The sequence below is a fragment of the Stenella coeruleoalba genome (assembly GCF_951394435.1).
Source record: "Stenella coeruleoalba genome assembly, chromosome: 4".
Taxonomy (NCBI): Eukaryota; Metazoa; Chordata; class Mammalia; order Artiodactyla; family Delphinidae; genus Stenella; species Stenella coeruleoalba.
Genome location: NC_137149.1, coordinates 5,704,858 through 5,730,607, shown reverse-complemented (window position 1 = coordinate 5,730,607; position 25,750 = coordinate 5,704,858). Strand labels below are relative to the sequence as shown.

Below are 25,750 nucleotides of genomic sequence, written 5' to 3'. Positions count from 1 at the left end.
AACTAGAGATGCAATATGTACACAGAGTTGTTTGTTTTTTATTTTTAGTAACACTGACATTATTTATTAATAATTTGACCAGAAATTTCCCTGAACATTTTACTGGGCTTTAAAAAATTAATGATGGCAAAGTAAGTAAATTAAAATGAATGAAAAGAAAAAAAGTGGATTTTTAAACTCACCAACCTCACCAGCAAGAACCTATCTGCTCCTCTGGATAAAGTTCTCCCTCTCTCTCTTCCCACAGGTACCCAATCCAAAAAGAGCATGAATTTGAAGTCCAGCATACGTGGGTTCAAATCCCAGCTCAGTGGTTTAAAATCTATACACTTAAATTCTCCATCTCCCTGCACCCTGGTTTTCCCATCTGGGTATAGAAATCAACCAGTTCACACGTGGATCTTGGGGAGGATTGAATGAGACGATGATGTGAGGAAAACAGCGTCACTGGCAGAGCCCCTGACAGAGGGTGAGGCTTTTGACAGAGGCTGTTCCTAAGCACCCTTCCTACCTACTGCTTTTTTTTTTTTTTGTGGTACGCGGGCCTCTCACCATTGCGGCCTCTCCCGTTGTGGAGCACAGGCTCTGGACGCGCAGGCTCAGCGGCCATGGCTCACGGGCCCAGCCGCTCCATGGCATGTGGGAACCTCCCGGACCGGGGCACGAACCTGTGTCCCCTGCATCGGCAGGCGGACTCTCAACCACTGCGCCACCAGGGAAGCCCGGAACGCGGAGTCTTAACCACTGGACCACCGGGGAAGGCCCCTCATGAGCATTCTTGCTGTTCTTATGACCCTCCATGATTCACCAATAGGGTGGTGTTATAATAATGATATTTAAGCCCTTTGCAGGCTCTACGTAACCCCCCACCAAATCTCATATCACTCATTAAGTAGTATGTTATCATACAGAATCAATAAACTACGTTCAACCCAGGATAGAAACGATTAAGTTAGTAAGGGATTCGGAAGAACAATTAGGTCGTTTACAGAACTGCTGATAAAATTCTATCTAAAAATTTGTTCTCCTAAGAAGTGATTAAAGCAACTGGAACTCAATATCCTGAAAGGATTCAGCAGCTCTACCCTCAACATCCTTCCTGCCTTTTCTTCTACCCGTTCTCATTAGAATACGGTAACATAGTCAAACTAGCAATTTCCCCACTTACATTTTCACACTTTAATGCATGCATGTTATATAGGTACACATAGATGGGTTTTCTACAACACGGTCTCTCAAAAGGTCCCGAAACTGCTTAAAAGTCTTACCTGACATTCTTCTAAACCACCTGGGTTTCTCGTCCCATATAATAAAGAGATAGTAGGCAGGGACCCCGGTCAGAGTGATGATGAAGCCAATCCCTGTACTAAATGGGTCTGAATAAAGGGAAAGGGCGACCATGAAGAGACACGTGAAGGAAAACAAAGCCGGGATGAAGAGCGGCACCTGGAACACAGCACAGAAGAAAATCACTTCAAGGGTGGTTCAAGAGACAGAAGGTGGATTCAAGATGAGCACATCAGTCATGTGATCAGGTGATACACCTTGATCACGTGACCAAGCGACAGGCACCATCCTACCACACCTTCGTACCGAAATCTCTTGCATGGGGCACAGAGACTATATTAAACACACTCCTTTAAATTAAAAAAAAACACAAAAAACTTTGGGTAGAACAACATCTAAGGATAAATAAGTGTGTTTCATTAGAGATGTTCTGTTTGAACTATTTTACTAGTTAAGCACTATGTTTTACGAGTTACGTTTTTGATTGTAAAAGATTGGTTCTCTGATAATTATGATTAGAATCCACTTTCATGTAGAGCCAGGAGCACGGGCTGCTTGTTACATGTTAAAGCCTTTCAGTGCATATCGATTTTCTGTTGGAGATTCACAATAAGAACTGACAGGGATAAAACAGGCCAACTCCTATTCAACCACTAATATAGATGTTGCCGGCATTAGGCAATGAATATAATTAGAAACAAATTCTGACGACATGACGGACAACATGATCGGTGTTATTTCTTAAAAGCAAATACATAGTAAAGACAAATCAGTCCATGAACTTTCAAGGCTAGAGGCATATGCGCCAGCCCTCCCAAAAGGAAACACTTAGCTATGGTAAATGGACATTCTATTAAGTGGTATATTCGCACATCTTCACTTTCCCTATGTATTTCACATTTCTACTCCTTCTGGAGTGTACAATGCAGAAAAGGGGCAATCAAACAAGTCATAACATTTAAGAACTCTTAAAATGCCTTTTTGTAAAGCAGCATCCTTTTTAAAGTTTGAATCAGTGATGATTTCATACATATCGGCCTCACTCTGAGTATGGTTGTCCACAACTTATTCAGCATAAAAAAAAAGCAGCAGTCTATATTTTGAACATATCAGGTCATTAGACACATTCATGAAAAATCAATATAACAAACATTGTATATTAATATCCCCACTTTTCAACCATGTGACCTACAAAGTTCGGTACATCACAAACGAGCCGATGAACTATTTTTTCAAAGTAAAATAAATCCCATATGAAGGCATGACCTGCAAGGGTTAAACATTTTATTCCAGAGGATTCTGCCCCCCTGCCCAAGCTCTTCATCATCAACTTATGACAAAGGGAGGACCAGGCATTAGGAGGAAGATTTATGTAAACCCATCAAGATCGCGGAGGTTACCTTGAAAGGACGATGCATATCTGGGCGTTTGTATCGAAGATAAATCAGCCCGGCAACCGCCAGCCCAATAAAAAGCCATCTGGCAAAACTGAGGAAATTCAAAAGACTGTAGAGGTCCCCAGAGAAGAGCATTACCATCGTCAAAGGGTGCTGGGGGGGGGGGGAGGGAGAGAAAAACCACGCACAGTGAGTTAAAAGAGAACACACGTGATAACAAGCAATATCATCACTGCACGTTATTATTATCTTTTCCAAACGATTCTTTCTACTGATAAACGACCATTGCGCTTAACACCTATAGTCAACTAACCTCCTAGCTATACATCCAGCTTTTCTACTCTCTCTTTACACACACACATGGACGCATTATTTTTAGCTGTTTTTCATTTGAGTTAAGAGCACGTGCTTTCAAAGAGCAAAACACAGGACACTCGATGATTCAAAATTTAAAGACCCAGAGACTGAGATGGTCGGTAAATAACTAACGATAAAAGTCAAAAGCGCATCCAGTACACACATTTGCAGAAAGCTCTGCGAATGGTGTCTGATGAGCCCCTGGCTATGCATACACAGGAAAGACAGCCACCTCTAGAGACTGTGTCCTCTCCTGAGTGCAGAACGTTGACCTTTCCCTCCTCCACGCTTCCTCTCCCTGGGTGCTTGCCACATGTGACCCTCAAGACCGCAGAAAAGAATGGAGCGCAGAGTTCAGCATAGCAAGTCTCTACAGCTGCACAGACCAAGGACAGCATGACTGATAACGCAGGCTTACAATGAAAGCCCTCTTCACCAATAATATATTCTGTTCCCACAAAATAATACATTCTGTTCCCACAAGTGAAGTACATTTCCAGAATCCACAGAGTACCCCACCCGCCCACCGGCCTTTACAAAGAAATTTCAAGGAAACATTTTGAAACAAATGAAACCCATGGGGGGTGGAGATGGGGGCACGAAAGTGTTCAGTGCATTCTGTGGTGCGCCTGACAGCAGGAGATTGGGAACAAATGTTACCGGGAAACATTTCTGGGAAATGTTTTTGGGTTTTGGAAACGTTATTGGGAAAAAATAGTAGGTAAAAAGGAATATAACATTGCCAATGGGGATCTGAGGCCTTCTACACCTTACACAGTCTTTCATATCCCGTGTTTCACAAATACTTTTCTCTGCATAAAGAATCGTACAGCTCAAATTTAAGTTTAGGTGCTTTTATTTCTCCCATTTACGGTTGCTCTCAAAATTCTCACTTTCAAGCACAGAATCCCTGCACTGTCTAGGATTCTGTCCACTTTTTCTATAACTTTGTATGCATTTCATGATAAGGGGCCTCTGATGAGACATCTGGGCGTTTGGGAACTGTAGTTTATAGCTCCACTTTCAATAAGTAGAATTGGGACTTATTCCTCGACCTCCTTTTCTGCGAGGCTCTCTGTCGGTGACAGGAGCCCAGGCAATCATTTCCCTTTGATCTCACAGATTTCTACAAAGATGAAAAAGAAGGGACGTGTTATCGCTCCAAAGCATCAAATATGCATCAGATATACTGGATGAAGGGAAGCGATGGAAAATATTCTGCCTCTGCAAATCCACCAGGATACACATAGAGCCACTTTAGCGATGAATGAGAACAGAAAGCACGAGCTGAAGTCAAGTTTGGAATCCTCTTTGCTAAGCTGTTCTTTGAGGTTACATCTAGAGACACATGTTACTATGCATTACCAAAACAATAACAGCTGGCAGAGGAGTGTGCTTGCGGATGTGAATCATGGAGAGAATTTCCGGAAGGTGACCCTCCCGAGATGCAACATAGAATAACCTGACAGGAGAAAAATGCATAATTAATCATCTCCAAGGGAAAAAATCCAGAAATCGAAGAGAAAACTTGCATCTTCTTCATACCAAATGGTTTGACATTTCTTAGGTGATTACTTCGAATTTTATAAAATCTGCCAAAATGTTACGTTCCTTTGAGGAGAAACGGTAGCAACATCTGACTCAGCATAACTCACCCCACATATAAATAGCTGGTGGTGAATTTCGTTCTAGATTTCTAATACTGCTCGTGTGTTATCAATCCAGTGCAACTCAACACACACACACATACACACACACACACACACACACACACACACACACACACCATTCACATTTATCTGACTGGGTTTTCATCAAATTAAAACAAAAGGGACTTCTGCATCAAACAAAAGGGATACAGATGGTGGTATGGTGATGTCTGGTGTCTCTTACTTTACTTTTTTGCTTGTCACCTTTAGAGAAACAAAAGATTTTATTGCCAGAAATAAAATGTTGTTGTTAAACTCTGTAGACATAACGTTAAAACAACAACAAAAAACCCCTTCATGCCGGGCTTCAGAGTAGGCTATGAGTAGACAAACAGTGCCCTCTAATGGACAGAATAGAACACGCTGTTGATACTTGGAGAAAGATTTCAATCTTGCGTTTCCCTTTAAAAACAGCAGGTTTAGAGGCACTATTTCTTTTCTTTTTAAACTTATCCTCATCACATCCCATCTCAGACACAGCAATGCATTTCTAGAAATTCTTGAACTCACTCACCTGGAGACAGCAAACACACCACCATTCATGGAACCAAAGCAGGAGAGGGCAACAAAGATTGGAACTGCTACTGAGAAATTTCCCAGGAGCCGCTCAGAAAAAGTCTAGTGAAAAGACAGAAGGAAGCAAATTAATGCTCTGGCAGAAAGTGGAATAAAATGAAACAATTTAGGCCAAACTCGCTCTATGACTTTCTGTTTACCTGGTGATCTGTGTGTGTTTTATAATCCTTGTTTTGGGTTAGGGTCAGACTAACCTCTTAGAATAATAATCAAAGGCAGGTACCATGTCCCTGCTTGTTGCAGAATTATGGGCAATAGTCTAAACAAGCACCTTCCCTCTACTTCCAAAGAGCAATGATCCATGGATCAAATCTTTAGCAACTATGATATCTATTGTCTCTGACTCTGGTAAATAAAAAAAACTCAGTACAGAAGTTCTCCTTTTAGAGACAGAAATCCTTCTGTAGAATACCTTGTCTCTCATCTGGAAAGCCACATTTTTATAGCGAAGTACAAAGGTACACTGAGAAGTGTTGCCGATACCTGTTTCATATACCAATCCCACTGTTATGACTTAAAAGCGTGGCAAAAAATAATTGAGGACTTAATCATGTGTATTATGGATATGAACAGTTCTGAAAATCTTTTGCCCAGAATAATCACATCAGCTGAATCTCCGTTTATGAGGTCCATCCCGCCCTCTCAGTTATCTGCCAATTCCTTCTGTAGTTTCCTATTAAAAGGCTAGAACACCAACACGAGTCCAAGGAAACCAAGCTACAGAAAATATAAAAGTTAAACAAAACTTCTGACCTTTCCTTTTGTTGCATGGCATGTGCAACATTGCAAATTTTCATGAAGGATGTATTTTCCAAAAAAAAAAAAAAAATGTGGGATTCTTTACTTGTCCTTGATGCAGTCGGTGCTATGTAATTAATGGACCACATTACGCTCAAAGACTTAAGTGCTGCCCTTTGTCTAGTAAGATGAGATGACGACCTGACATCAGGAAGCTCTTGCATTTGGTTGTCTGGTAGAAGTTACCACAGTGGACAGAGTCTTTTTTAATACAGTGAACTCGTACATAGGTTCACATGAAATGAGATAATTTGTTCCCTGTGGATGTTTCTGATATGACCTAATAGTGACTATTTTAAAAGGAACTGACATCTAGTGATGGGAAGTTCTTTTTTTTTTTCACCCTTCATTGTTACAAGGTCATGAATGAGTGCCCTCTTACTAGCTAAGTTTTTATACCAAAAAGTCTGTGTCACAGAATAGCAGTCCCATAACATGACCTTTGAAAGCAAAAGATGCCCCTGAAGTCAAATAAATTTTGGAAAATGCTGTAAAATTATGAGTATCCGCATCTCAGGAAGTTAAAATGCACATTAGCTTCTCTAATATTCTGAGAAGTACTATAGCAATGACATCTGTTTAACTTTGAATAACTCAGCATTTCCTCAAATTAATAATATCCTAGAACTTGTATTCAAAATGATATATATATACTAGGAAAAAAATGTTATGTGGTCCATTTGGAAATTCTAAAGTGGTACTTTGGGAAAAAGATTTTAAGTTAGCATTTGAAAAGCGTCTAAACAGGGAGGAGTACAGAATCAATTGCCATTTGCATACCCCAAAATGCATTCATTTAAACTCAGTAACTGCCCGCCTGTCTTTAAAGACATGTTGGAAGAATAATGACTTCTATTCAACATGTATGTGTGGAAATATGTTTTCAAGCAGGCATATGTGGAAATGTTTTACATGAAATTAACAGTACAGAGAAATCATATAGGAGTGTAGCTGTATCAGTTAAATGGACTATGCTAAGGTATGTTCTAAATTTTTACAATATTCGTTATCATTCAGTTAAAAAAGAATTACTGGATTTCAAAACACTTTCTGCTGGAGGGAACTACTATAAAATTGCATCATTTCATTAACCTAAATTCAAACTGGCATTTTCCCAACTTAGACTTACCACTGCCACGGCCTCTGAAAGCAACAGCTCCTCGGCACTAATGGTCGTAAAGTAGGCCACATTTGTTAGCACGTAGCCAATGGTGACGACGGCCATGGATATACATATCGCAAGGGGGATGGTTCTGAAATGCACAAAGGAATCACTGATCAGTCATCTTTTGTTAGTCATTTCTCTGCAAGCAAAGAAGATAACAGGCTCATTCAAACAAAGAACAACATGGTATATGGCTAACTACAGGCTCTGTTGGGTATGTCTAAACATTTCATCGGGGTGAAGTACCACATATTCCTTTGTAATTTAATAAAGTCCATCAGGGGAGGTACATTTGTCTTGCCTACTGCTCTACCCCAGAACATGTGGGTCTGTCCGATCCTTGTGCTCCATAAATCCTACGGCAGGGTTTCACACACTTGAGCACGTATCACCCGGAAGGCTTGTTAAAACAGAGACTGATTGCTGAGCCCACCTCAGGAGTTTCTGATTCAGGCGGATTTGCATCTTTCGCAAGTTCCTGGGTAATTCTGATGCTGCTGGCCAGGGGACCACGCTTTGAGATCCACTGTCCTATATATATGCCTTTCAAATCCTGATTCACTTGCCTTGACACCTTTCTAATACTAGTTTCCCAAAAGATCTTTCGCATTCAGTGTCTTCCCCTTCAGTAATTCCCCTTGCCATCAAATACGTGTACACTTTTGGAAGCATGCCAGCAACATATATCTACCTTTCTAAATGACAGTAATAATAACTTTGTACATAACACAAAAAGCCCAGAAGTGTTCCCAATAACGCCTTTGCACTGCCCTGCTGTGAGTTCAAAGGGAGCTCAAGATCATGAGTATCTATTAAAGCAAGAGCACAGATAATCCCATGAAGTTAGAGGTGACATGCTGTGAAGTACATAGGACCGGACGGTGCTGACACCACGCGGCATCAGGAAGCAGCCGGTGCAAACACAACGTTATGTCTTCATTTAACGCACTGGGAAAGCCAGGAAGTTACTGACCCTCATAATTTGACTCCATGTTACCGATACACATTACTTGCTTAACATAATCACCTATTCAGACTGTTTCCAGTTCAAGCAACTTAAACCTTCGGCTCCCTGCACAAAGGCGGATGGGTTTGTGGGTTTTTTTTTTTTTTTAGCCATAGAGCTTATCAGCCTTCAGGGAGCCTTAACCCTGCTGGGTACCACTAATGAAGACCTCCCTATAATTTCTTCCAAGATGAAAATACAGGTCCGAACCAGGAACAAGAAAGGCACAGCCTGCCCCACTCCCCAAGCTGGGTGTGTTGAGCACACTAAGTCCCAGCTCATTACGCCGAATTCTCTATCCCCTGTTGAGAACAGGCAAACCCAGCCAGCCAGCAAATGCCATTCATTATGCTGCTTGGAGCTCGACACTTCCCCTGGTCCCCAAAGCCTTAAGCCTTGATGGGGAAACACACTGACCTCTAAAATCCTGGCATCCTGCTAGAAAAGGAGCAGATGTTCCCCTTCCCCAGTGTGAAGAGGGTCCCGTGGAACTTTCTGTTCATGCCGTACCACGCATTGCTGCTTGTGATTGATAAACGCTAAACGTAAGCAAAGGAGATCACTGGGCCAATTAAATACAGAGGGGTAAGTGGCATAAGGCATATTAAAGATAAAGGCAGCTTCTCAACCACTCACTGTATTATCAATATTTGAAACTCGAATCCTTCAGCTCTTGTAACACGCCAAATGGGGTTCTGAGTTCTTTCTATGGAGGAGAGAAGCAGAGAGAAAGAGAGGGAGGAAGACACTCTCTAGAGATCTCCTCCCAAGAGTAGGATTAAGAAATGCAAAGGTTCTGCTAATAAAAAGTGAGGTGATTTACTGTTCAGTGCGGTGAAGTCACCTAACCTGTCCGGGACAGGTAGTACTGTCATGTCACATGATGCTGTCACAGAGCACAGAGGAGTCACTCTGAAATTTGACTGTGGCCCTGCCGGCATAGCATCTAGCCTCCCAGCCCAGCTCTTTCAAGGCAGCCTGTGTCTCCTGCCCAGAGATTATGGTCTTTCTGAGGGAGGATTTCTAAACTGACTTTAGCAGAAGGGACCTTTAAAACATTTGAAACTTCCAGGTTAGTTCTCCTTTTGTTCTTCCTCAGCTTGTCAATAACAAAAAACAGCAGATGCTGCTACTACCCACCCTTTTATTAGCTACTTTACATATTTGCCTCATTTTGTCCTTGGAAAATCCTGTGAGTTAGGAGCACAATTACCATTTTATATACGAGGAAATGAAGTCTTAGAGAGTTTAAAGAACTGTTCAAGGACACACAGCTGGTAAGTGGAAACCCAGAATTCAGCTGCGGATCCAGCTACCCGGAAGTCAAAGCATTTAAACCACTGAAGTGTATTCTCTCTCGTGCATGCGGGTCCTCAAACTCTTAACTATTACTTTTCAGAGAAATTATAATTATTGAATATAATGTTTATTGGAAAGCTCTTATCCAGGCTGTATTCCTCATGTATTCACTGAAAATACAGTTTTGTGTAGTATGAAGGAGGGGGAAAGACTTATTCCATGATTTTCATAATTTTTCTGTGTGATACGAACTATAATGTCAAGTGAATGTTTTCAAAAGTTTCAATATTTTGGAAATACTAGTTTATTTTGAATTTAAAAAACCACAGAGGCACACTGAATAAACTTCCCTAGACAACTGTTATAGAAAAGGAGGAAAAGGAAGCATACTTATCAGACAAAATGAAACAGATCATTAACAGTTTTACTATCAGCCAAGTATAGATAGCCTATAGATATAGCCTATAGATAGCCTATAGATAGATCAGCCTAGTATATAGATACTAGAGGAAAAAAAAAATCAAAGGAGCTTAAAATATAGGGTAAAAGAGAAAAGGGGTCTAACCTTGCCGCAATTCACAGCAAACCCAGTAATTCCACCCTAGGTAAAGCTAAGCCACGGGAACTGAAGAGGATGTGGCCAGACAGCCAGTAGCTTCTGTCCTTAAGGTTCCATTTCACCTTAACAAAGGGAAGGAGAAGGGTTTGTGGCTGCCTTGGCATAAATAGCAATCATTTACACCGAGGAAATCAGTTGACTTGTTCAGAAGGGCTTGGCACTGTGTGGGTCACTCCTGGATTTCAAGCAGCAAAGCTTAAGGGCCACTGGGTGAGCTGATAAGAGCTATTAGGGCAAGCCAGAGCCATCTTTCTGGAGGCTTTAGATGCAGAGGGCAGATAAACACAGTTCGTAATCCAAGATTAAGGCAAATGGCACATGATAATAAAAGGAATCACAGGAACTGGTAGGCCACTGACATTTCAAAGCCCCTGTGTAATTGCGAGGTGTCCACCAATTCTAAGTGCAACAGAAGCATTGTCTTTAAGCTGAATAAAAATGACTCACACCTATGAGTTGTAATCTTTCTCAAATGTTGTGTATATATTTTTTTATGATTAACAAGACACGAATGTATTGGGAAAAGTTACTTAATCCTTAAGAGCTTTTTGTCATTATAGTCTTTTCAATTATGTATTCATGAGAAATAAGCACTAAGTAAGTGAGAATCTGATATTTTTATTAATTGCAAATGGTTTTCAATCAAAAGGTCTTGGACGGTCTTCTTTCCTTGCAGGTTTATTTTAAATTGGCATCTGTAACCCGTCTATGTCACACATAGATATATATTTGTTTATTGGAAATTATTAGATGGAAGTCTCTGGAACATCTGCTTAGAAGCACTCTCATTCTAAGGATAGAGCTCCCCAGGAATTTAAATGGCCCCAATAGGAACGGCAGGTAGCTTATATTTGTATAATCTACAAAGCACTGGCAAACGCATTTTATCTCCAAATATACACATTTCATTTCAAGTCCTTTGTGGAATAACATAGAATATGAACAAATGACAAAATCCACAACAACCCACTGAAATAGGAGGTAATACCACCATCTTCAAACAATGGAACCAAGGCTCAGAGAGGTTAAGTGACTGGCCAAGGTCACAAAAGTAGTAAGTGAGGAAGCTGGGTCTTGAATTCAGATCCTCCATCGCTAAGTCCCACATTCCTGAAATATCTTGTCCGTGATATCATGGCTGTTTTGTGCCTACTTTAACTCTAGGTACAAAATTCCTAGGATCCTCACATGCTGACAAACATGTCCTCTATTTTATACACATGATACAAATATCAGAAGGCTGATGGTTACAACGTGACACATTTGAAGCCAAGTACATTTTACTATGCACTTAATAGTCATCACAAATAATCTTGCAAATGATGGAGCACGGGATGCATTTTTAATATACTTTGCAACTCCATGGTAGAGCATCAGCAATGATCATTGTTTCCAGTGCTTTATGTTGGCTAAAAAGACTCCTGCCATGAAAACAGAATGAGTAGACCTAGCTTCAGAGAGTTGAGGACACATGAAGGTCGCAAGGATTTCTGAGATTCAGGCCATCCGAGTAATTCTGTAGTCACTTGTATTTAGGACATTCCTAAAATTGTTTTATAACTGGCGCAAAATCTTCTGAGGTTTATGTGAATCAAAATAAGTTTCATACATTCCCCGGTGTGGATACATCCACTGGAGACCACAGAAACCATTGATCCTGGGGCATCTAAAATTGTCTTTGAGCCGTGGGACTGGGCATGATGCCAGTTCTGCTAAAACCTTCTCTTGTGTGTTCTGGAATCTTCTAAGAGAAGTGCCTGATACTTCACATTTTCTATTTAAAAATCATTAATGTTTTAACACATGTATTTTGCATTCAGGAAAAAAGAGGGAGGGGAGAAAAGAGGAATTAAGAAGGGCAAGAAAATGACGAACTTCTTAATATGTGAGATGCAAATAAAAAAGAAAACAGGGTTTTTCAAAGAACTTTAAAATTTTTTAGTAAACTGTTTATATATAATTGAAACAAAGCCATGATTCATCTCAACATAAAGTATTTAAAATTATAAATGAGTATTTCTTGATTCTGAGTATTTATTTTAGGATCATACCTATTTCACATTGTCTCTTTGTGTGTGTGGGTGCTTTGTGACCGCCTGGAGGGGTGGGATAGGGAGGGTGGGAGGGAGGGAGACGCAAGAGGGAAGTGATATGGGAACATATGTATATGTATAACTGATTCACTTTGTTATAAAGCAGAAACTAATACACCATTGTAAAGCAATTATACCCCAATAAAGATGTTAAAGAAAAACCCAAAACATTTTCTTTATAATGACCCTGTAGAGACCTTGAAAGCTTTTCTCTAGATCTGACCCAGAAGTGACTCAAGTACCTCTTACTTCTCTCTTTTTGATCTACCAATTTATTTTTACAGGATTATTCAGTTTACTTTATTACCACTGCTGTTCATTTTACTGTACTCCTCAAACTTCAGTCATGTGTTACAATCCAAAAGATCAATACTAGTATATCTCAAAGAAAATCTATCTATATTTTTCACTCACGTGATTTTTTTCTTCCATACATTTTTACCTAATTTCCCTGATTCTTGCTCATCTCAAACTTTCCAGAGACACCCCCCTGCCCCCCCGGCAAGCATGAAACTGTACTATCTGGCTATGTGATTTCTGATATTTCTAGCAGGGACTGAATTACAAATAAGGGTCCTTGATTGTTTTCCAGACTTGAAACAATTAGATTACAGATGACTGGAACCCTATGAACTGCCTTGTATGTTATCGGTGATTCTGCCCCCTTGTCATTTAGTGCTATCACTGTATCTCTAGTTGCACATTGTGAGTGGGAACCGGACTGTGAATAACAGTGTAAGAGAAATGCACTCGAAGAGACACGGCAAGTTGGGGGGGAAGGTGTGGGTTGTCACTGAAAGAAGAAAATGTAGCAAGAGGAAGAGTACATTCCATAAACCTATTTAGAAACATTCTTAAAGGTCCATGGTTCATGTTCTAACTTAATGACAATTTCTGGGCCAAGGCTGAACACAGTGATGTGACGAGCAGATTGTCACATAAAGGTACACAGTGATCCCACTGATTTCAAGCACTAAACACCTGCCCTCGGCTTCTTATGGTACCACGGCAAGACTACAGGTGTTTTCACTGAGATGCTTTAAATTTCAATACCACTGATGTCTAATCTAAATCTCACCATTCTCCATTGTCCACAGATGAAGAACTCCATAAACAAAAAGAGAAGACAGAGGGACCTGTAGGGAGATGTAAGAAATGAACAGACACAGATTAAAAGACTGCAGCCTGAAGGAGGCTCATGGAAAAAACATACACAGATGCATGAAGGAGACAGAAAAGTGCAGCAAAACCACACAGAAAAATGAACTGAAATGGAAACTTATAATTCAGAAACATAGGGTCATAAGCAATCAGAAGCATGAGTCTAAGCGTTTTTAGCCCTAATAATACTTTATTTTTTTATCCAACTAGCAGAATAAATTCCTGCCTAAATAAAATTATTCAGCAAAATGGAGCTTGGGGGTAGATTTTCATTTGCTTGAATTTCAAACCAATAAAAAATCTGCATTGTCTGCATCTCATTTGTTCTCATTTTCTCAAGATTTAGAGTGTGTCGTCCAGATATATTACAGTTATCCGTATTTATCATGGATGAACGTAAAGAAATTAGTAGGCAAGTTTGAGTGCGCAAACATAGAAACAAAATTGGTTTTTGATAAAATGTTAGCAAGTAAATAACTAAGAAAACAAAATATTTTAATAACAATAAATTACATTTCATACTAATGTTCAGCTCGTATTTTTTTTTTTTTTTTTTTTTTTTAGTACGCAGGCCTCTCACTCTTGTGGCCTCTCCCGTTGCGGAGCACAGGCTCCAGACTTGCAGGCTCAGTGGCCATGGCTCACGGGCCTAGCCGCTCCGCGGCATGTGGGATCTTCCTGCACCGGGACACGAACCCGTGTCCCCTGCATTGGCAGGCGGACTCTGAACCACTGCGCCATCAGGGAAGACCCAGCTCTTATTTTTGTTATATTGTTTTTATAGTATACTTTTTTAAATGTTATTTCCCTCAGGATTTTGTCTAAAGTACTCTAAGGTGATGCAACAACTCAGTGAACCTTTTTTTTTTTATAACTGAGTTCCTGAGATTCAGAGATGCATGGCTGAGAGAATGAAGTACTCACCACAGTTTTGTGCTCCTCTTTCCAAAGTATCAGTCATTCCTGAGAAGAAGCTACCCAGATAGACCACATTTTCCAGACTCTCTGGTATCTAGGTGGGAGTGTGACTCATCCTTATGTGTCAACTGATGTGGCAGTCTTAGGCCAAGATGGTTAAGAAGTGGGTTGCCTTGTCTGCCCCCAACCCTTTCTCTAGTTGTATAGAGGATCTATAGAGAGGCAAAGCCACAATGTGGAAGGAATCTGGGCCACAGAATCAACATGAGGAAGAAAGTCTACCGCTCAGACAGGGACACCAACAGTGGACTGTAACATGATCTAAAAACTAAACTTTCGATTGTTTAAAGCCATTGAAAATTTGTGGTTTGCTTGTTGGAGCAGCTGGTACTACCCTAACTAATAAAAGAATGAAGGGCCTCATTATATCAAGACTTTTTGTAGATCTCAGTGAATTAGTTTTTATGAGACTAAATGGGTCCTCATTCATTTTTATCTCATATTTTTTTGTTTCGTAAGAGACCAGTATAAGATATAAAGTCTTTAAAATAATGTCCCAAAGGAGATCCAATTGAAACACTTACATTGGCTAAAGTTAGAACAGTGAAAATTCTATTATTCCAACTTCCCAGAAACAGAGCAAACATAGACCCCATTGTTCACTATTTTGAAATATAAAATCTCCTGCACATTTGACAACTGCCTCCGATCCAACAAAGATCAAAGTATAATCGCCTCTTGTTTTGGCCAAAGATACATAATAAAACAATGCAATGTTAAATAAATATACTCTTATGCTAAGTACAAGGCAAGGTAAAATAAACATACCCACTTGGGTATAATAAGTGGGAATTAGAGTCAAAATTTCCTCTGGTCATAAACACGTGTCTTAGAAGGAACTGATAACACTTCTCCTACTATAAACCCATAAATCAAATCCAGTCACATTTCTGACCAGCTGCACGATAAGAAATGGAACAGGTACATATGGAGACATTCAACCCTGACAAATGAACTACTGAAAACTGCTTTCAATATTTGTGACCAACAATGACAAGTCTAATTATTAGAAATCATTTTACTTTGACATCTGGTAGTCAAGGAGACACCAGGGTAATATGGGAATCAGAATAGAAGATGGACAATTGATAAGATTAGAGGCTAATCTGTCCTCACTCACTTCAACCAGATCAGTCCTCTCTTCCTTGTTTTATGTATTGATATACAACTGAGGGGATCCAGCGCTTTCAAACAGTTTTAACATCCCTCCACTAGATGCTACAAGTCAAATTATGTCTTTAAATACTTTTTTGGGACTCAATGCTGGCTTCCTAAACTACGGTTTTCAAACTCTATGAATTGGTTTCATAAAATGCCTACCTACGAATGATTAGAGAGGTATGTATGTATGTATATATATTTTGATCCTACAAAGTTGAAAATAATTTTTCACTGCAACAAATCCTATTTATAGGTAATTGAGGGAAACATTTATAGTAGGAAAGGTATAAGGTTGATAGGGGAGCCAACAGCTATGGCCTGGCTTTAATCAAAGTGGTAAATCTGCATGGCTGGGCCCCAGAGAACACGACACAGCAGATAATGGAGCTGCAGAGAAAGGTGAAGATGAGAAGAAATTGAATGGATGGGTTAAATACCTTTCCAGTTGAGAGAGATGATATGTCATTGTCAAGAAAGTGATGATTTTGACTCCTGCTTGGAACAGTTGACGGCTCCCTGCAAAGGTCACAGAGGCCCCCAGAACGGCAGAACCTCCTGTAAGTTCCCCTCTCCTCTCCTTGGGCTGTCCATTAACAAAGATTCATATTCCCAGCAGAAACGGAAATTTCATGATCTTTCATCTTTCAGCTCAAAAGTTAAACTTTTCAAAAAATAAGCTTTGTGCTTTATTTTATATTTGCTAATGCCTTTTCTTAGACTACAAGGATTCGTAGGCAAATTTCTCCCCAAGGATACTTTAGCAAAGTCAAACACAACACGCGATGGTTGAGGGATTACCTGCCCCAGAAAGAGAAGTGGTCCCCGCATTCACCCACCCTGTAATTTCCCTTCTCTTTCGTATTTTCCCTCAGCCCCATCCCCAAATTCCTATAACCAAGAAAAAAATGTGTATGTACCATCCCAAGTGTAAGTTTTCTTTATGCAACATTTTGTCTCTGATGTTTGCCTTCAGTGTTTGTTTTGATTTCATAGAATTATGAACATTCTCTGGACTCCAATCTGAAAGCTGGGTCCAGTCATCTTCCAGTCACTGGCAGGAACCCAGGAGATCACTGGACCTCTCTAGGCATAAACTTCCTCCTTAGTTAAAGAGGGTGCTGAATTAATGAAATCTAACGTCCATTTCTCTTGGAAGTTCATTATTCAATCACTTTAACAAATAAAGCTGATTTTTAAAGACTGTTTAACAATACTTTGAAAACTTAGTTCAGTCCTTGCTCATGTAACAGAGCATCCTACGGAAGTGCCTGAGTCTGTCCTGTTCTGTCGCTCAGAGGAAAAAAACAGGACACAGATTTCACCAACTCTTCTCCTGGGTCTTGAGGTGATGATCCTATCCTCAATCACGAATACCAGTACATCACAGTACCTTCATAGTATCAGTCTGGCTGATAGCAGTGATCATTACAGAAGAGCATATAAAGGAAGAGTGGTGAGGGACCTTCAAAACGGCAGAGGAGTAAGACATGCAGATCAGCTTCCTCCCCACAGATACACCAGAAATACACCTACGTGTGGAACAACTCCTGCAGAACACCTACTGAACAGAAGACTTCAGACTTCCCGAAAGCTTCCCAAGAAACTCCCCACGTACCTGGCCGTGTGGCTGACAGGGTCGTGGTGCTCCGGCCAGGTGTCAGGCCTGTGCCTCGGAGGTGGGAGAGCCGAGGTGAGGACATTGGTCCACCAGAGACCTCCTGGCTCCACATAATATCGAACGGTGAAAGCTCTCCCAGAGATCTCCATCTCAACGCTAAGACCCAGCTCCACTCAACGACCAGCAAGCTACAGTGCTGGACACCCTATGCCAAACAACTAGCAAGACAGGAATATAGCCCCAACCATTAGCAGAGAGGCTACCTAAAATCATAATAAGGTCACAGGCACCCAAAAACACACCACGGGACGCAGTCCTGCCCACCAGAAAGATGAGATCCAGCCTCACCCACCAGAACACAGGCACTATTCCCCTCCACCAGGAAGCCTACACAACCCACTGAACCAACCTTAGCCACTGGGGGCAGATACCAAAAACAACAGGAACTACGAACCTGCAGCCTGTGAAAAGGAGACCCCTAACACAGTAAGTTAAGCAAAAGGAGAAGAAAGAAAAACATACAGCAGATGAAAGAGCAAGGTAAAAACCCACCAGACCAAACAAATGAAGAGGAAATAGGCAGTCTACCTGAAAAAGAATTCAGAATAATGATAGTAAAGATGATCCAAAATATTGGAAATAGAATGGAGAAAACACAAGAAACATTTAACAAGGACCTAGAAGAACTAAAGAGCAAACAAACAATGATGAACAACACAATAGATGAAATTAAAAATTCTCTAGAAGGAATCAATAGCAGAATAACTGAGATAGAAGAACGGATAAGTGACCTGGAAGATAAAATGGTGGAAATAACTGTCGGGGAGCAGGATAAAGAAAAAAGAATGAAAAGAATTAAGGACAGACTCAGAGACCTCTGGGACAACATTAAACACACCAACATTCAAATTATAGGGGTCCCAGAGAAGAAGGGAAAAAGAAAGACACTGAGAAAATAGTTGAAGAGATTATAGTTGAAAACTTCCCTAATATGGGAAAGGAAATAGTCAATCAAGTCCAGGAAGAGCAGAGAGTGCCATACAAGATAAATCCAAGGAGAAACACGCCAAGACACATATTAATCAAACTATCAAAAATTAAACACAAAGAAAAAATATTAAAAGCAGCAAGGGACAAACAACAAATAACATATAAGGGAATCCCCATAAGGTTAACAGCTGATGTTTTACCAGAAACTCTACAAGTTAGAAGGGAGTATCAGGACATATTTAAAGTAATGAAAGGGAAAAACCTACAAAAAGATTACTCTACCCAGAAAGGATCTCATGATGGAGAAATTAAAACCTTTACAGATAAGCAAAACCTAAGAGTATTCAACACCACCAAACCAGCTTTACAACAAACGCTAAAGGAACTTCTCTAGGCAGGAAACACAAGAGAAGGAAAAGACTTACAATAACAAAAACCAAACAATTATGAAAATGGTAATAGGAACATACATATCGATAACTACCTTAAATGTAAATGGATTAAATGTTCCAACCAAAAGACACAGACTGGCTGAATGGATACAAGAACAAGACTTGTATATATGCTGTCAACAAGAGACCCACTTCAGACTTAGGGACACATACAGACTGAAAAGGAGGGGATGGAAAAAGATATTCCACGCAAATGGAAATCAAAAGAAAGCTGAAGGAATAATTCTCATATCAGACAAAATAGACTTTAAAATAAAGACTACTACAAGAGACAAAGAAGGACACTACATAATGATCAAGGGATCCATCCAAGAAGATATAATAATTGCAACTATTTATGCACCCAACATAGGAGCACCTCAATACATAAGACAAATGCTAACAGCCATAAAAGGGGAAATCGACAGTAACACAATCATAGTAGGAGACATTAACACCCCACTTTCACCAATGGACAGATCACCCGAAATGAAAAGTAAATAAGGAAAGACAAGCTTTAAATGATACATTAAACAAGATGGACTTAATTGATATTTATAGGACACTCCATCCAAACACAACAGAATACACTTCTTCTCAAGCACTCATGGAACATTCTCCAGGATAGATCATATCTTGTGTCACATTTCAAGCCTTGGTAAATTTAAGAAAATTGACATCATATAAAGTATCTTTTCCGAACACAATGCTATGAGACTAGATATCAATTACAGGAAAAAATCTGTAAAAAATAGACACACATGGAGGCTAAACAATACACTACTTAATAACGAAGTGATCACTGAAGAAATCAAAGAGGAAATCAAAAAATACCTAGAAACAAATGACAAGGAAAACACAGCAACCCAAAACCTATGGGATGTAGCAAAAGCAGTTCTAAGAGGGAAGTTTATAGCAATACAATCCTACCTCAAGAAACAAGAAACATCTCAAATAAACAACCTAACCTTACACCTAAAGCAATTAGAGAAAGAAGAACAAAAGAATCCCAAAGTTAGGAGAAGGAAAAAAATCATAAAGATCAGATCAGAAATAAATGAAAAAGAAATGAAGGAAACAATAACAAAGATCAATAAAACTAAAAGCTGGTTCTTTGAGAAGACAAACTAAATTGATAAACCATTAGCCAGACTCATCAAGAAAGAAAGGGAGAGGACTCAAATCAATAGAATTAGAAATGAAAAAGGAGAAGTAACAAATGACACTGCAGAAATACAAAGGATCCTGAGAGACTACTACCAGCAACTATATGCCAATAAAATGGACAAACTGGAAGAAATGGAAAAGTTCTTAAAAAGCATAACCTTCCAAGACTGAACCAGGAAGAAATAGAAAATATAAACAGACCAATCACAAGCACTGAAATTGAAACTGTGATTAAAAATCTTCCAACAAACAAAAGCTGAGGACCAGATGGCTTCACAGGCAAATTCTGTCAAACAATTAGAGAACAGCTAACACCTATCCTTCTCAAACTCTTCCAAAATATAGCAGAGGGAGGAACACTCCCAAACTCATTCTATGAGGCCACCATCATGCTGATACCAAAACCAGACAAAGATGTCACAAAGAAAGAGAACTACAGGCCAACATCACTGATGAACATAGATGCAAATATCCTCAGCAAAATACTAGCAAACAGAATCCAACAGCACCTTAAAAGGATCATACACCATGATCAAGTGGGGTTTATCCCAGGAATGCAAAAATTCTTCAATATATGCAAATTAATCAATGTGATAAACCATATTAACAAACTGAAGGAGAAAAACCATACGATCACCTTAATAGATGCAGAGAAAGCTTTCGACAAAATTCAACACCCATTTATGATAAAAACCCTCCATAAAGTAGGCACAGAGGGAACTTACCTCAACACAATAAAGGCCATATATGACAAACCCACAGCCAACATCGTCCTCAATGGTGAAAAACTGAAAGCATTTCCTCTAGGATCAGGAACAAGAAAAGGTTGTCTACTCTCACCACTATTATTCAACATAGTTTTGGAAGTTTTAGCCACAGCAATCAGAGAAGAAAAGGAAATAAAAGGAATCCAAATCAGAAAAGAAGAAGTAAAGCTGTCACTGTTTGCAGATGACATGATACTATACATAAAGAATCCTAAAGATGCTACCAGAAAACTACTAGAGCTAATCAATGAATTTGGTAAAGTAGCAGGATACGAAATTAATGCACAGAAATCTCTTGCATTCCTATACACTAACGATGAAAAATATGAAACAGTAATTAAGGAAACACCCCCATTTACCATTGCAATAAAAAGAATAAAATACCTAGGAATAAAGCTACCTAAGGAGACAAAAGACCTGTATGCAGAAAATTATAAGACAGTGATGAAAGAAATTAAAGATGATATAAACAGATGGAGAGATATACCATGTTCTTGGATTGGAAGAATCAACACTGTGAAAATGACTATACTACCCAAAGCAGTCTACAGATTCAATGCCATCCTTATCAAACTATCAATGGCATTTTTCACAGAACTAGAACAAAAAATTTCACAATTTGTATGGAAACACAAAAGACAACAAATAGCCAGTTTTGAGAAAGAAAAACGGAGCTGGAGGAATCAGGCTCCTGGACTTCAGACTATATTACAAAGCTACAGTAATCAAGAGAGTATCGTACTGGCACAAAAACAGAAATATAGATCAATGGAACAGGATAGAAAGCCCAGAGATAAACCCATGCACATATGGTCACCTTATTTTCGATAAAGGAGACAAGGATATACAATGGAGAAAAGGCAGCCTCTTCAATAAGTGGTGCTGGGAAAACTGGACAGTTATATGTAAAAGAATGGAATTAGAACACTCCCTAACACTATACACAAAAATAAACTCAAAAGGGATTAAAGATCTAAATGTAAGGCCACACAGTATAAAACTCTTAGAGGAAAACATAGGCAGAACACTCTGACATAAATCACAGCAAGATCCTTTTTGACCCACCTCCTAGAGAAATGGAAATAAAAACAAAAATAAACAAATGGGACCTAATGAAACTGAAAAGCTTTTACACAGCAAAGGAAACCATAAATAAGATGAAAAGACAACCCTCAGAATGGGAGAAAATATTTGTAAATGAAGCAACTGACAAAGGATTAATCTCCAAAATATACAAGCAGCTCATGCAGCTTAATAATAAAGAAACAAACAACCCAATCCAAAAATGGGCAGAAGACCTAAACAGACCTGTCTCCAAAGAAGATATACAGACTGCCAACAAACACATGAAAGAAGGCTCAACATCACTAATTATTAGAGAAATGCAAATCAAAACCACAATGAGGTATCAGCTCACACTGGTCCAAATGGCCATCATCAAAAAATCTGCAAACAATAAATGCTGGAGAAGGTGTGGAGAAAAGGGAACCCTCTTGTACTGTTGGTGGGAATGTAAATTGATACAGCCACTATGGAGAACAGTATGGAGGTTCCTTAAAAAACTAAAAACAGAACTACCATACAACCCAGCAATCCCACTACTGGGCATATACCCTGAGAAAACCATAATTCAGAAAGAGTCATGTACCACAATGTTCATTGCAGCTCTATTTACAATAGCCGGGACACGGAAGCAACCTAAGTGTCCATCAACAGATGAATGGATAAAGAAGATGTGGCACATATATACAATGGAGTATTACTGAGCCATAAAAAGAAACAAAATTGAGTTATTTGTAGTGAGGTGGATGCACCTAGAGTCTGTCATACAGAGTGAAGTAAGTCAGAAAGAGAAAAACAAATACCGTTTGCTAACACATATATATGGAATCTGGAAAAAAAAATTGGTTATGAAGTACCTAGGGGCAGGAAAGGAATAAAGACGCAGTCATAGAGAATGGACTTGAGGACACGGAGTGGGGAAGGGTAAGCTGGGACGAATTGAGAGAGTGGTATGGACTTACATATACTACCAAATATAAAATAGATAGCTAGTGGGAAGCAGCTGCGTAGCACAGGGAGATCAGCTCAGTGCTTTGTGACCACCTAGATGGGTGGGATAGGGAGGGTGGGAGTGAGATGCAAGAGGGAGGAGATATGGGGATATATGTATACATAAAGCTGATTCACTTTGTTATAAAGCAGAAACTAATACAGCATTGTAAAGCAATTATATTCCAATAAAGATGTTTAAAAAAAATTAAAAAATAAAGGACAAGTGGTCTGTCCATCCTTCCAGATTCTAAAACAGTGTCTGTAGATCAGATCAGACCTCTGGATGCCACATTACATGGACCACATTATCACAGACACTCATATTTTCTGCCTTTATTTTTTATCAAAACTGTATTGCAAATATATTTTTAAAAATCATATGAATTTTAGGAGGACATCTGTAGTAATATTCTTAAGGAAATTGTCCTTTATCAGAGTCCTTTATAAAAATTTCATTTCACCTCCGTTTATCAAATATCTTCTTTATGCTAGACATTATTGTAAGTAAAATGATAAAGACATCAACTACAAACGAAAACTCACTTGCTTGTGGAATCTAAAATTCAAACAGGATAAGACATGGAGCTCCCTGCTCTGATTCTTCACGTGATCATCTCATTCCTTTCACTTAGGCTTAAATCAAAAGTCTCCTCCTCAGAGAAATCTCCCCTCCTTTTCTAAGTATGCCCCACGACCCCTGTACTCCTCATTCTCTACTATTTTTAATGTGAGGAAAACAAAACCAAACATTTTCTAACTTCAACAGTCTTCTCAAATATCTTTACATATTAATACTCACCAAATTCTATGGAGAAATTAAGGATATTCAACTGAGCACGTAATGTGTCCCGAAAATATATCCTCTAAATCTCTAAGGCAAATTTTTTTTTTTTTTTTTTTTTTTTTTTGCGGTACGCGGGCCTCTCACTCTTGTGGCCTCTCCCGTTGCGGAGCACAGGCTCCGGACGCGCAGGCTCAGCGGCCATGGCTCACAGGCCCAGCCGCTCCACGGCATGTGGGATCTTCCCGGACCGGGGCACGAACCCGTGTCCCCTGCATTGGCAGGCGGACTCTCAACCACTGCACCACCAGGGAAGCCCTAGGGCAAATATTTTTGAGAGGAGTTGTCAGAACTGTTTGCCACCCTTAAGGATAATTTCTGCTTTTTATTAGCTTGTAATCACACATGGAAAGAGTTCCTGACCTCTTTGGCCTCTGTTATTTATTTATCTATTTATTTTTTGCTTTTTTATCAAACCTTTTATTTGTAAGACATGTTTTATTTTATTTGTAGGACATGTTCTAAAAGAAATAGCTCATTAAAATAGGGAGAGAAGATAACTACTTTGGAAAATATAACTTGGGATTAAAATAATTAAAACAGAAGTGCGTTTATAATAGTGGTGAAAAGACTCACAAAACTTACCAAATTTAAATCACTTCAACCAAACTAAGCTATCGTTTTGACTCTTCCTTTTACAATATTTTCATAGCTTTGAGGTAAATCTGTACAAACCTCCCAAAAGAAGACTTTAAAAAAATAAATAAATGGAAGCAGCAAAGAGGAAAAAGGAAATAAAAGGTTAAGAGGCAGCTTTAACAGAGAAAAGTAATGTTTATTCCATCAAAACCTCATGTGAATTCTAAATTATTAAATCTCTGAGAACACCTGACTTATGAACAGGATAACATGGCCCCTAGCCAAAATCATTTTTAATAAAAATCAGGAAACCTCCTGAAGTTCATCTCAGATTTAATATGAAATGCAGCAGCCGCACATGAACATCTCCCCATAAAACACGAACAAACACAGCACGGCACAGTCAGCTGGCCGCCATCGGCAGGGAATCAACAGTACAAACAAACAGGGTGTCCGAACCATGGAAGGGATCAGGCCTCACAACCTGGGGGGAGAAGCCAATGGAAATGGAACACAGACTAAAATGACGTCATTGAGGAAGGAAAAGGGCACAAGGGAGGCTCATTTCTAAATACACAATAGCAGCTGACTCACTCTTGGTCAAAGCACTGAGGTTCTCGATTGACTATTCGATCGAGAGAGCAACACAATTGTGTCTTGAGTTGATTTCTGTGCATACATTTGGAATATACCAGATGAATTGGAACCAGCATGAGAAAACAAATGCTAGAAATGACATAATCCAACATTGCCATTCTCATTTTGTAAGAAAAGTAGCAAATGTCTAAGAGATGCATAAGACATGATTCAAATATTTTCCAACAGATGTTTGGTTCAATCCTAAGAAGGATATCAAGGAAAAAACTTATTCTGTCTAATGTATGTTGCTTAGGAATTGTGTTTATTACCATGTTAATAATCTATGTAGCAAAGGATTATTTCTCAGGAATATAAACTCAACTATTTGGATACATACATAATAATTAAATTCATTCATATTTAATCCCTTACAGGGCAGTTTCACCAATTACAAGGACCATAAAGAAATAATTTTTTTGCATGTTTCCATTGATATTTCCACTAATATTTTGGCATTTGGTATTTTGTTTAAAAATATTCTGGAAAATAGAAAATCATTATAAAAGGTGCTTCATTAGTAGAGCTCAGAGGTTAAAAAAGAAAGGCTGAAAGGGGAAAAAAGTAAGACTAATATTATCAGAAGATATCTTGTAGGTTACTTGAATTAATTAGTATTTTTAAAATCTGATAGAAGTAAAAGAAGAAACCAATTAACCATAATATAACCAATATACAGAAGTCAACAATTAACCATAGTACACAGCAAAAGAAATTTCTGGAGTACAAAGGATTTAGTCATATATGAAGAATATATCTTTATACAATACAGATTATGAGATAACACTACCAAGATAATCTGAAAAACTATGAGCTTTAAATTGCAAAGCACTGTATAGATTCTCTTCCTATGCATGAAAAGCTGAGAGTAAACACTGCCTTCACACAAATAAGTTATACTCAACGTTGATTTATTTAGAGAAAAAGAATAATATTTAAGGCTACCTTTCCCTCCAGATTAAAGAGTATTAAAACTTTTAATAATAAAAATTGTATAGTAATTGGTTGATATATCAATAGAAAGATAAGTGGAGCAGAATAGATTACCTTGAAATAAAAT

The 25,750-nt window shown here is 39.0% G+C and overlaps 1 protein-coding gene across 1 annotated transcript in view; it reads right to left on the bottom strand.

Annotated features, from left to right (window-relative positions):
- SLC7A11 (solute carrier family 7 member 11) overlaps nt 1-25,750 on the bottom strand; it is an 87,785-nt gene that overhangs the window by 11,365 nt on the left and 50,670 nt on the right. Inside the window, exons 7-11 of the mRNA XM_079920342.1 lie at nt 7,254-7,377; nt 5,265-5,368; nt 4,407-4,503; nt 2,688-2,837; nt 1,269-1,446 (exon numbers count right to left, since the gene is read on the bottom strand). Coding sequence (XP_079776468.1) covers nt 1,269-1,446; nt 2,688-2,837; nt 4,407-4,503; nt 5,265-5,368; nt 7,254-7,377 — 653 coding nt within the window. The remainder of the gene's footprint in view (nt 1-1,268; nt 1,447-2,687; nt 2,838-4,406; nt 4,504-5,264; nt 5,369-7,253; nt 7,378-25,750) is intronic.